The sequence below is a fragment of the Coprinopsis cinerea genome, assembly GCF_000182895.1.
Source record: "Coprinopsis cinerea okayama7#130 chromosome 1 map unlocalized cont3.1, whole genome shotgun sequence".
Classification (NCBI taxonomy): domain Eukaryota; kingdom Fungi; phylum Basidiomycota; class Agaricomycetes; order Agaricales; family Psathyrellaceae; genus Coprinopsis; species Coprinopsis cinerea.
The window spans coordinates 1,313,683-1,325,835 of record NW_003307544.1 but is presented as its reverse complement, the minus strand read 5'-3'; the positions used below and the strand labels follow the sequence as shown (position 1 = coordinate 1,325,835).

Sequence of the window (12,153 nt, the reverse complement as noted above, 5' to 3'; positions counted from 1 at the left end):
TTCAACGCTGTGTAGCCTTCACGAATTTCAGATCATTACGTACTGTTTTTTTGGTATTAGTATGACCTTGATTTTTGTGTAGCACATACGTCGTAGGAATGCCAGTGGCTTTTTCTCTGACTTGGGGAAAGCGAGTGCAAGTGGGTTATTGGAAGAAGACATGAGCAGTCATCGCTTGGTGCATTTAGTGTAGCGACACCGATACATCGACGGTTGGGTATTACACTCGGTAAGTAGATGTGGGGTCTAGAAAGGGTAGAACGTATGGGCCGGCCTACGTATTCCGAAGCTCCCCTTCAGATTCTAAACTTTGTCAATTACAAGAGCCGGAGGTGGCCTGTAACTTGGTTAATAATCGGGATGGGAGCTGGGCCGATGGCGAGGACGGTTCGTGAGCCTGCTGCGATTTGGGTTCGGCCGCTGGATAGAGAGAGTGGTTAGCCATACAAGCCCAAATAACGAAGGGAGCAACGGTGAGAAGGGGGATGGGATACCCACGCGTCGAGGATGCTTCGAGCACACAAGTTGAGGCTTTTAGCGATTGCCTCTAGTTCGAGGAGTTGGTCTTCGGAGCTGGCTTTTAGCGCGATTTTAGCTTGGCTGTGGGGAGGTGGTGTGGAATTAGGGTCTATGTTGTAAGAAGGGGATGGGAGACGAACCCTGTTCGTTCCCAGTGTCTGACCAGTCCGGGGTTGGTTTTGATGAGTGCTTTGTAGCATGCTAGTGTCGCGTGTCTGGGGTGGCTGTTATGGGAGGTAGGGAGGGTGGAAAGGAGGGGAACGTACCCGCATTGAGCGGCTATCTTCCCTGTGGACATCCCCAGGTCTGTTCGCACGACGAGGACCTACACGAGCACTACGGTTGGAGACTTGAGGTAACGCGGTGGACACTGGATCATACCATTTTACAGTGCTCGGTAAGTCCAGCTTTTATAGCGGACAGATCACCGTCTGCGAGGGTCTCATCTTCGTCGTCTGTATCGTCTTCTATGATCCAACTTGAGCTTGGTGTTGAAGCCGCGGTTGGACCGGGGGTTGGTGCTGTTTGGCTTGTGGTTGAGGAGGTGAGCGTCGTTGATGAGGTTGGGTCTGAGGGACCTGGGGCAGATGGGGGTTGTGGTTGGGATTTGAGAGTTCCGAGGACGTAGCCTAGTCCCAGAGACGCTAATGAGAGCGCTATGGACAGCGGTAGGGATACTGATTCGTGTTCAAGGTTTTATTGAGCGGTTTGACGGTGAAGCAAGTTCGTTTGAATACAGTTCATAGGTCAGTTGAAAGTGAGCTAATTTGAAGTTAAAAGAGGAAAACATACACTCTCGTATGGATTGCGGAGACATGGTACAAGCTCGAGGTCAAGCTTGAGAGCAAACTCCGAATCACCGAATTGGGCGCGAGATCCCGACGGTGTACTTCCTAATTGGGAACTTAGGGGCTTCCCCCGCGATATGTTTCGAAGCTAGAAATTGGTTGGATATGGCTCTGGTTATTCCCGATATATCGACGTTGCGGTTGGCCTTTTTCTTCAGGCTAGAAGCTCCAATTCGTTCTGACGTCCAATCGATGAGATTGATGACAGAAACGCAACGTAATATCAAGAGTTACAAGCCCATCTAGTTCTGCTAATTCCGTATCCAATGACCTCCTGGACGTACCTACCTCGAAGGATTCTCGTTGGTCACTGTCTACGTCGTCGGGGAGCTCGAGGTCATCATCCGAATCGTCCAAGGTGGAGAACGAGCGATGACGTAGTGGGCGCAGAGAGTCACGTGCCTCCGTGGAAACTCGCGACAACACGTTGAGTGTTGTGTTGTGTGGCAGGTGCCTCCAGTGCTGAGCTCGTCGTCTGTCTTCGCCGCATTCAGGTTCGTCGTCGCAGCGCAGGACACACACAGCTTGTCTTCTTAAACAACAACCACATTCGTTACAGGACACGTATTCGACTTCGGCAAAACCATTCTCAAGGAACGAAACCTTGTACGTGACGTGGTGTGATCGCTCGAGGCTCACCGGCTCACCGTCACTGCTGTTGACCTTGTTCTCGTCCTGTCGCGCAACGAACAGAGCCCTTTCGAGTACAGAAACTAGACCAACCCGCACCAACCGATATCTAGATTTGTAATCGGCCATTTGAATCATGGCGACGACACAGGTGAGCACTGACTTGTGTGCATAAAACATTTATACTCCTTTGCTCCGAAATTCTCCCCACTATTTCTGGATTTGGCCCTTCTCATATAAACGATAACGTGGAACTATGACACTGACCACAACTACAATGGATCCCCCACAGCACTATCTCTGGGCTGGAGGTCACTTCGTCCTCCTACTATCCGCACTCAAGATCTTCCTCTCAAGTGTAACCTTTGGCAGCCCCTCGACGTGGTGGTACAAGCGTGCGTAGTCTCCAACTTGCCTGGTAGCCCTCAACCGACGCCATTTCCGCCCGTAGTCAGCTTTACCGGTGCTTTGTTGAGTTATGCCATCGTTTGCCAGTGCGTAGTCCTCAATCTTAACTTGTGTCTTTACTGACGGTCTTTCCAGGAAATCGCTTGGTGTATGTACTGCAACTGCTATCCTCACCCCAACCGCGTTTTCTAACCGCCGCCCATATCATTCGTTTTTTTGCGTCCAATTTACGTGATGATGACATGACATATCCATTAATAGACGCCCCAACCCAACGCTGCTTACCTCCGACGGGCCCTCCTCGATGAGGTCAGTATTTATTCATTTTATCATCCCACTTTTCCGGTTGACTGAAAATATCGATTCCAGAACGTCCAATACTTCCTGCTCGCGCTCTACTGGTGGACCTCGAAACCCGTGACTTGTCCGTGGCATCTTATCTTGTGTCTGTGGGCTTGGGCGCTGACGATCTGTTTCCAGTTGCTCTGCTCCCATATGCCATCTTCTCGCTCTTCCATGCTCTGACATTTGCACGAACGACCTTAATGCCTCGATTCCTCCCTCCTGGTCCTCCTGCCGCCAATGGTGGTGCTCCTACTCCCCCACCACTTGCCAAGAGGCTTCAGGTCTGGGTCAAAGGTGAGTTGGCTTCCATTTGTACGATTCGGAAATGCTAAGAGACTCCATAACCATAGCCAACTACGACCGCGCCATGTCTCTCGTCGCCTACGCTGAAATCCTCATCCTCGTTCGCGTCCTCCTCGGCGCTATCACCTTCCAAAATTCTCTTCTCACCCCTCTCATCTACGCTCACTTCTTGAAGCAGAGGTACTACCAGAGCGCGTTCACCAGGCACGCTTTGGCCACTGTTGACAAGAAGTTCGAGGAGCTTGTTATCAAGAGGCCCGGCGTCCCCCCTGTTGTGGGTACTGTTTACGAGCGCGTGAAGGGTGTTGTTAAGAGTTGGGCTGGAGGAGTGTTGCAGGGTGGTGCTCCTGCTGCCGCAGGTGGAAATGGCAATGGTCGCTAGAGGGATGGTGTGAAGGACGAGGGGTCGTGGGAGGCAATGTGGTACTGGTGGGTTTGAATGTGGTGTGTTAACCTTTCGCGTCCGGTCTTTTCTTTGACGCTTGCTGTGAGTAGTAGGTGTTTTGAAAAATTGGACGATGGACCTTTCACGTTTCTTTTTTAAATCTCGGGTTATTATTTGGCAACCTGATAATCTATTGCTGTTGGGCGGAAGACGACCTAGACGTTCTCGCCCCGCTATTCGAACCCACCACCTCTGCTATATGTAAAGTCTGACCCTCGTTATTTCCCTATTCTCTTATTTTGCTATTTGATGCCCTTGCGCTCCTTGTCTTTGCTGATGTTCTAGCATAATTAACGACCTTTGTATGATTGGAGTGAGGAGACTTGGAACACCGGCGGCTTGAGGGTAGGGTTCAACGTTCCGAGTACGGATGTGATCGCCTTCCGCTGCCCATTTGATCAACCAGTTCGTCGAGCTAACCATAATCCGGTCGGAAACCAATCCTCCGTGTCTGCGTTGCGAGGCAAGGTGTGGTTCGACATCCAGATGTCGGTGATCTTTAGGGCTTTATGAACACCCCTTCCTTCGATCCTTTCCTGTACGGATGCGTTATGCGTTCGTTGGATAATTTAGATTGTCGATATCAACGCATGCTTAACTTAATCCTTGCGACATTTACTCTGTGGAGGTAAAAGGTTGTTTCGTCGCTGTTCCAGGACGAGCATCTTGTCCATGTTAATGAATAACTGAGATAGCGAAAGACACTAGTGTCACTAAAAATACGGTCCCGAACAGTCCTATACCTCAGTATCGATCCCAATCTGCCGTTCCCTATGCCCCACGAAAGGTCTGAGTATCCTCCCACCCACGGCGCTCGACTTCTCTTCGACAGTTTTCCCAATCCATGCCACATTCCGCGCTGCCTTCCACTGCATCAAGCCTCGGTGCCTCCTATTCAGATCTCCTTGGTGCTTCTTGAACTGCTTAAAGTTCTCGACAATACCGGACTTGGACTTTCCTGACGTGGTCGACTCCGCGTCCACCACCGACCCCATAGAATGGCGTTCGATATACTCGTCATCGTCTTCACTGGAACCTTCGCTATCGCTGATGGAGCTGGCAACTGACATCGAGCCGCGATCGCCAACACCCTGGGCAGCTGCTCCTGCACCATGAGGAGAAGCCATGACACAGTCCAGAACCTGCATGACGTCTACCATGGCCTTGTCCTTTCCAGATAAGCTCTTATGATACCCACTCAAGCCCGAGTGGAAGCACAGACGCAATCTGACATGACCGATACTTTCTCCACCGTCTCCTTCGTACGTGACGCTTCCCTCTTCCTCCAGGTTAAGGTTTTGCCCGCCTTTCACCCTCGAGTCCTTCGGTGCCGCCGCGTTCATCTTGGCGTATTTCACGCCCTGCTTTTCGCTCGACATGCTCCCACTCCGCAGGCGATAACTGTAGATCGGAACAACAAGGTCCACCTCCTCGTCGTCTGGGACGTCCTTCAGCCAAACAGTCCCAAAAGCCATGGTCTGGTCGACGGTGGTGGTGCTCTTCTTGAACTCGACGAGGACAGATGATGCGTAGCGGTTCTTGACAGGAAGGCGGACCGGCCTATTGGACCTGGAGATCCATTCGACCTCGCCCTCGTGGTGATAGTGGAGATGTCGATGGTGACCTTTGTCGCTTTCGTGCAGAGGGACCATCTTGCCTTTGCTGTTGCCCACGTTTGCCCCTTCCCCTGCGCCGATTCTAAATGTCATCTTGCAGCCCTCCAGCACCTTCCCGCCACCCTGGCCCTGCTTCATCTCCACCTTGGCACCCGAATACACCTCGACAGTTCCAACATCCCACCCTCGTAACCGCTTGGGCAATGGGAGCCTGACGCTTCTGAACAGCAGCGCCAGTTTCATTTTACCATACCCAATGCCTCCTGTGATGGGTACAGTCTGGACAAACATCGAGGAGTGGTTTCGTCTGAACAGGTCTCGGAGTGGAAGGACAACGACGCCCAATAAAGGATCATTTTCATGTTGGCGATTGTCGCGAACGGCGATGATGACAGTAGTTGTTCGCCAGTCACGAATGAACTTTTCGGTGCTTGCACCAAACTGAGGAATTCTAATCAGAATGGGACACGAGACAGGTACAACGTAACTCACGTATGGGTTGTCGTCTTTCATCTTGGTCCTTGTCTGATATACCTTGCGTTGATGGATGATAACAGACGCAGTATGCGCAAGGCAAGTTGTCCTGGTCCCCACATGCATCACCCGGCTGGTCTTCAACGCCTTTGACACCACTCTTCCTAATGTTCTGCACCTCCAATCCCACGATCTGCTCTATTGTCACCGACAACACGCCAGAAACATAGTCGTTCGACGGCTTTTCACCCATGATTACTCGTCGCTTCTAGCCTTCATATCCTCCTCCTTCTGCTGCTCGATTTCCTCCATCAATATATCCTTGTCCTCCGATTCTTCTTGTTGTTCATGTTCGATATCGACCGCCCCAATAGCTTCCCTGAGTTTGGCCTCCGCCTTCCTGTGGACATCCGACCGGATTCGTTCAATCGCTTCCTCGCTGCGGTAGTCGTCCAAAGATGTCTTCTCGTAGTATCCACATTCCCACAAAATCCTGCAGTCTCCCTTGGTAGGTTGGCCTTTGTCTGTAACGAGGTGGTCTTCTCGTCTTGAGACGTGGTTTCGGGTTGCATGATTGTGCATTATGTCATGTAGAGGGACATCGACATTTCCCATCAGGTCGTCTGCCGTGAAGCGGTCTATAAGAACATGGCTGAGTGAGATGGAATGTCTTTGGAAGGAGTGGAGAACGTACCAGAGTCCCACACCTGTAGTCTCAATCCCTCTTGAATGTCAACTTCGTTGGACCCCACCAGTAAGAAAGTCGTTTCTTCCCAGACCGGCACAATCGAGTCCGATATGATTCTACATTGTTTGTCAATTCAGTCAAGGCTTAGGGGAGAAATAGACAAACCTTGTGGACCACATTGGCTTGCCCAGCTTGCTCCACCCGACCGTGACATAGGCATCGTGCTTCTCGTTACCGTTGAACTTCAATATCGCCTTCCTGACGGTGACCACAAGAACACCGATCGCCGCTGTGTCCTTTTCCATCTCCCCCATCAAACTGGCCTTGAGGTCCACGTTCATACTTCGTGGAGCCACCAACATGTCCTTGATAGTCGCGTCGATCGTACTTTGCAACCATCCGCTCAACCCCGGGATATCCATGACGTTGAGGAGCCCCCTCTTCAAAGGGGTACATTTCATCTTCAACTTGGGCTGACCGAGTAGTGTCATGGTCATGAGGGAGAGGAATGGGGGTGTTGACATGAGCTGAATGCGGAACCTCGCGATGGCCAGCAATCCTTCCAACTCGACCCACACAGGGAGTTTAAGGCCTCCTCCAGACAACCAGAATTCCATCAGGATATGAAGATTGGCAGCGCGTGCTCGGAGACCTTTTAGACCACTAGTGTCCTTCGCTCGATATCCAACGGCCACTTCCATGTTCACGAAATCTCCTTCTTCCCCTTCCATTCCATCTCCGGTAGCAGTGGCTGCTGCGCCCTTGTCGAGACAGCGAATGCCGAGGATACGAACGGGTTCGGAACCTTGACCCAGCTCGGCGACTTTGACACCATGGATCATGGCGGGCAAAGAGGCCTGCAGAGAGTCCTCGAGCATATCGCACACAGCAGTGAAGAGGCCGGGGTTGATGAGGGGCCAAACTGATTTAAGGAAACCATTGAGCCAAATAGCTGATTCGGGGTCGGAATCAGGGTGGCTGGAGAAACCTTTGCTCTTTCCAAAGGCGTGGATAGAGTGAAACTGGGATTCTCTCCTTTAGCCGACTGCTTTCAGGGACAGGCGGTCGGGAGACTTACAGGGTCTGCTTTTGGGTGTTTGCTAGCCTTATCAGGCCTGCGAGGCTTCTTGTCTTGCAGCGTGTGGAATGAAAGGGCGCAACACCCGACAGCGACGGCCAAAAGGGTGGATCCAACTATCGCAGAAAACGTATGCACAAGAAAGCCCGCATGGCCAAACAGCAGACCAAGGAAGCGATAAACGAAGAGACCAGCCAAGCCACCAAAGCCTGCTGCTGCTGCTGCAATGATGGCCGTCTGAACCCTGGTACGGTTCTGGTCACCCAGAGGATCATCCCACCAGAAGTTGTCGTTCTCCGTCATCTCGTTGACTATGTCTCCCAACGTCTTCTCTTCAAGTCGCGGGAGGCGTATGTCTCTTCGCTGCTTCTCCTTTCTATCTTCTGTGAGAGAAGGCGGCGGCGGAATTCGTTCTAGCTCGACGTCGGTTGCATCGTGGATTCGTACAGGGAGGTGGGTGACGGGGTCAGTGACCTCGCGGTCGCGGTCATCGTGCTGCTTCGTCATGTTTTGAGAGGGGAAAGGAAGGATTCGGACTAGGTGACTGCTAGATCTTGGGCAGTCCACTTCCATGAGGTATATATTGAACCTAGACATTGGGTTTGACGTCAGTTCGAGACTGCTCCACACAACACAGTCAATGGTATCCTCACCGTAACGTACGCCCAAAGCCGCCCAGAATCATCGGCTCCCCTCGTTTCGTTGGAGCATCACACAAGTATTTCAGTACGTGAACCACTGCGATCCTACACAGTAACACATCGACTCCTGCAAGTCAAAAAAAATACGACAGTGGCGTGGGCTGTGTCGTCAGGAATTGTCTGATCTACACAGTTCATGACTTCGCCTTCCTATGTGGCAGTAATTTCCGAGCCAAATGTCGAATTCTAGGGGCAAGGGTGAGGACTGGTAGAAAGGGATAGCAGATGGAAAGCGAACAGGCGGTTGTCCCCCTGAGCTGTCGGTAATTGCCGATCATGCCATCACTAGCTTCTCCCATTAAGCGGCCAGCATACTATATCCAGCGCCCCACTGGCAGGTCGTACGGGAAATTGGATTAATCAAACCCGGCCAAGCGGGGCGTAGTCCTCCGTTTATGCATTATGAACCCTTCAAGTCCCACACGTGTGTAGTTGACATCAAAACAGCAGTACAAAGCTACAAAGCTACAATTACAACGATGACTGTCCGTAGGTCAGGACGATTGCAAAGTAGTATCGGTCCCGATAAAAATACAGATTGGATACAGGTCAATATGCCGTTCAGATATGCATGAGCAGGGGACGTCGCATTTTTCTACAAATCAGATGGATAGCTGTGATTTCTAGTTCGAACTAGTCGTGCTTCGCACACTCCTGGGGCGAACCTGGCAAGCGCATCAGCACAAGCCCTTAAAAAGCAGAATAACAACTTACATCCAACAGGGTCCTCCTGTTCGTCAAGATATCCTGGTGCTTCTCCTGCAAAGGCGACGTGTGTCCTACCGAAGAAGGTGGAGTAAGCGGGATAAACTCTTTCTTCCCGGTGGGGTCGTTCGGGCTCGAGTGGCTTCCAGATCTGGATCTAGTGAACAGGTCACCGACATTGATCCCAATTTTAGGCTTCTGCTGTGGCTGCCTCGGGATTCCTGCTATCTCGCCGATGCTGCCTATGCTAACGAGGGAGCCAGGCGCACTGTGGATTTTGTCGTACCGATGACACTGGCCGCACTGTCTCTTAACCTCGAACGAGGGGGACGAGGAGGTGCAGGGAGGGAGGTGGCCACTTGCTGTGGAACGGTAGGCGACAACGCTGGTTTCTGGTAGAAGAGGTTCCTGCAATCGTCATCGTAATCATCATCGTACCCGGTGTAAGGACTGTCCTCGTCGAGCGTGGGAGGATAAAGGGAAGGACTGGAAGGAACTGGAGAAGGAGCATAGCGAGGGTTGAAGTGATAACTCGAAGGCGGGACGGACAAGGACTCCGGTGCCTTGGTCGTAGTGTTACCGCTCTCAACGATTGGCGAAAGCCCAAATCGAGTTCGAATCGCATTGGTGGGTTCCGATGTCGAGTTGCTCCGGTTAAGCTGGGCTTTATTGAGCATCGTGTCCAAGTCCTTCAGTTCCTCGTCGTACAAATGAGGGCTGACAGGTTTCCTAACGGGGCTGGGAACGCCATTTGCTCGTGAAACTGAACCGTTCTGCTGATTGAAGCCGTACATCGCCGACCCAATCCCAGTCAACCCCAGCGTGCTCACGGAGTCTGCGGCAGCACCCATGCCCACAGTGTAGTTCCCATTACTAGGACCGTTGAGCGTCGAATGGGGCCTGTAGTGCTGTCGAGGCGGCGATGGCTGCCGCGATGGCACGGTCCCCCATGGAAGAACTTGTATTCCACCATTTCCTCCATGGAAATTCCGGTCGTCTCCCCGATCGTCTTCCACAGTCTTCTCAACTCTCAATCCCTCGAACGGTGAGGATTTGCCGCTTCCACCCTGGCCTCCTTGATGATTGAATGCGTAGCCGCTGCCGGTGGACTCGGCGGGGCGATGCTGGCGCATCCCTGCAAACCATCGCTTGCGTCGCTCGGTGCGACGGCGTCGACGCCAAATCATGAGTAGAAGGAAAGCAATGATGCTCGAGACTATGCCGATGGAGACAAAGATACCCGCTGCTGCACCTTTGTTGTTAAGGATACTATGGGGATGTCGTTAGTCTCAGTATCCCCTGAAAAAACAATTCACAACTTACCCTCCACTTGGTGCCACAGTACTATCGTCCGAAGGCCTAGGGTTGGCCGCGATCTCGGTATGGAGGACCACATCTCCATCCAACTCCGTTGAAGTATGAACAACAGTCACGAACGAGGGTGCAGTCGTGATCTCCTCCCCGCCCACAGTCAAAGTGAGCACCACGGGTGTCGATAACGTGGTTTCTGGGTCTATAGTCACCGTACTTGTCCTCCTCTCAGAGCCCCCGGATTGCCGAATTACAGAGACTGAAGTAGATGTGTCGTCATTTTCGTCATCGTCGTCGTCGATCAAGTTTGGGGACGAGGGTGTTGGTGGAACGGCACGATCAGAAGGCGATGGAAGAACGATTGAAGGAGTAGAAGAAGCGCGGGGAGGAGAATTAACTGTTAGCTGTTAAAATTCGGAGAATTCCAGATGTGGGGTAAAGTTCCGGGACTCACCCGAAGTTATGGTACTTGTTGGAGGAGGCGGCTGCTGAATAGCAGGTTGCGATGGTGGCCTTGTGCTGCTGGATGGGCTTCCAGTGGAACTAGGACTACGGCTGGAGGAAGGTGGTGGTGTCGAAATTGGGGATGATGAAGGCGACGGGCTGGGTTCGCTTGGTGGAGTTGACGACGGGGGAGGCGGCGGGACAGATGAGGTCTCGTCCACATCCGGAACGGAATTGCTGCTTGACATGCCGCTATTGAACACGTATCGTGTTAGATGGCTATCACTACTTGGTGTCGATGAAGTATTTGCTCACGGAAGAGTGTTAGGTCCTCTAGTAGTGGTGCTTGGAGGGTTGGTGGGGAGGATCGGATGAGGGGATGGCGGTGAAGGTGATGCAGAAGGCTAAAAAGATATGAGAGATACGAAACGAAGCTGTCACGAGTGTGGGCTTACTGCGCTAGGAAGGACGGTACTCGAAGAAGGAGATGCTACAACGTCGGAAGAACTCTGAGAGACAATCGATGAGTATCGTTGAGATGTCGAAGGCAGTTGCTGCCATACCGTAGTCGAGGAAGACAACGTCTGGAATTCAGTTGACGGATCCGTGGTAGGAGAGGAAAGAGAGGGGAGTAATGGACTGGACGAAGTTATCTGTAGAGGAAGATGAGTACCATCTTGACTTTACGAAAGAAAAAGGCACGAACGATGGCACTGACAGCAGTTGACTGGCTTGCCGACGGGCGGAATGAGGAGCTGACTGGTGATGTAGATTCGCCAAAGCTCGAAGAAGAACTAGAACTCGTCGTGCCTGGACTTGAAGAGGAAGTAAATGCGTCAGGACCAGCAGAGGATGTAGGGGCAGAGGAAGTGGGGGATGAAGTAGGATGATGAACCGTGTCAAAATTAGTGGAGGCTGTAGGAGCAAAGGAGGTGGAGGAGGAAGTGGGAGGAGGAAGAACCGAAGACATGGGGGAGAACGAATATAATGAAGCACAACCTACCTTGAACCCAGTTCTCAATAACCACTCATCCAGTGAGAAGCATGGGGCCGACGAAAAGGCAAGAACAACCTCTCTAAGAGTGGAGCAATATATCCGGGAACCAGAATGCATCTTTATACCGAAGAGCAAGCGATATCAAGAGTCAGTCCGGGCATGACCTTGAAGGAATTGAATATTCCACGACACCTGGGAAGACAATGACTTCTACGACCACTATATCCGGGTTGTTGGAGTCCGGTGCGGGACTAGAGTGATCCATGTTAAGAAGGAAAGGTAAAGTAAGTTCTGACACGGGTAAGATCAGCTGTAGAAACTTAGGTCTGCTAGGGGCCGGTATGGGAAAGATGTCGGCACCATTGAATGACCATGAGGCGCAGCGTATTCATGCTGCATAGCGACTTCGATGCTGGAGCACTAGGTGCAACCACCCATACGACCGCAATAAGAAGCCTCCAGAGGCGTTCTAAAGAGAAGACCTAAAGAAACACGAGATACAAGATAGAACTGGTGTGGCTTGTCATAAGATGTCCGAGGCGCATCAGTACATACAGAGATAATTAGTAGAAGCAAATGGAATTACGAATACAATGATAATGTTCTAAGACGTTGCGGCATGAATAGAGGAGATATCTGGG

At 51.7% G+C, this 12,153-nt stretch overlaps 4 protein-coding genes across 4 annotated transcripts; 1 reads left to right on the top strand and 3 right to left on the bottom strand.

Moving 5' to 3' along the window:
* Positions 1 to 185: 185 nt before the first annotated feature.
* Positions 186 to 1,336, bottom strand: CC1G_10259 (peptidyl-tRNA hydrolase 2; the record flags this gene model as incomplete). Its single annotated transcript, XM_001828536.2, has 6 exons — positions 186 to 420; positions 499 to 600; positions 660 to 743; positions 786 to 844; positions 901 to 1,196; positions 1,312 to 1,336. 6 exons carry the CDS (start codon positions 1,334 to 1,336, stop codon positions 318 to 320), a joined length of 669 nt encoding a protein of 222 aa, XP_001828588.2. The 3' UTR covers positions 186 to 317.
* A 588-nt stretch (positions 1,337 to 1,924) lies between these two features.
* CC1G_10258 (hypothetical protein) lies at positions 1,925 to 3,805 on the top strand. Its single transcript, XM_001828535.2, has 9 exons — positions 1,925 to 1,973; positions 2,061 to 2,148; positions 2,290 to 2,392; positions 2,449 to 2,491; positions 2,541 to 2,553; positions 2,667 to 2,714; positions 2,775 to 2,829; positions 2,886 to 3,044; positions 3,101 to 3,805. Exons 2-9 carry the CDS (start codon positions 2,134 to 2,136, stop codon positions 3,433 to 3,435), a joined length of 771 nt encoding a protein of 256 aa, XP_001828587.2. The 5' UTR covers positions 1,925 to 1,973; positions 2,061 to 2,133; the 3' UTR covers positions 3,436 to 3,805.
* Positions 3,806 to 4,235: 430 nt separating this feature from the next.
* CC1G_13624 (meiotically up-regulated 190 protein) lies at positions 4,236 to 7,861 on the bottom strand (the record flags this gene model as incomplete). The annotated part of the gene is made up of 6 exons (XM_002912045.1): positions 4,236 to 5,555; positions 5,607 to 5,781; positions 5,848 to 6,226; positions 6,283 to 6,392; positions 6,442 to 7,298; positions 7,355 to 7,861. The coding sequence occupies 6 exons, from the start codon at positions 7,859 to 7,861 to the stop codon at positions 4,236 to 4,238; spliced, it is 3,348 nt and encodes a 1,115-aa protein (XP_002912091.1).
* A 1,141-nt stretch (positions 7,862 to 9,002) lies between these two features.
* CC1G_11236 (hypothetical protein) lies at positions 9,003 to 11,485 on the bottom strand (the record flags this gene model as incomplete). The annotated part of the gene is made up of 7 exons (XM_001828532.2): positions 9,003 to 10,029; positions 10,084 to 10,330; positions 10,526 to 10,767; positions 10,831 to 10,919; positions 10,971 to 11,024; positions 11,079 to 11,168; positions 11,222 to 11,485. The coding sequence occupies 7 exons, from the start codon at positions 11,483 to 11,485 to the stop codon at positions 9,003 to 9,005; spliced, it is 2,013 nt and encodes a 670-aa protein (XP_001828584.2).
* Positions 11,486 to 12,153: the final 668 nt, after the last annotated feature.

What these genes read in the sequence shown, in the direction of transcription:
- CC1G_10258 (XM_001828535.2), top strand. An exon ending in CTCGACGTGGTGGTACAAGC is followed by an intron (nt 2,393 to 2,448) that starts GTGCGTAGTCTC and finishes TTCCGCCCGTAG; the next exon opens with TCAGCTTTACCGGTGCTTTG. An exon ending in GACGGGCCCTCCTCGATGAG is followed by an intron (nt 2,715 to 2,774) that starts GTCAGTATTTAT and finishes TATCGATTCCAG; the next exon opens with AACGTCCAATACTTCCTGCT.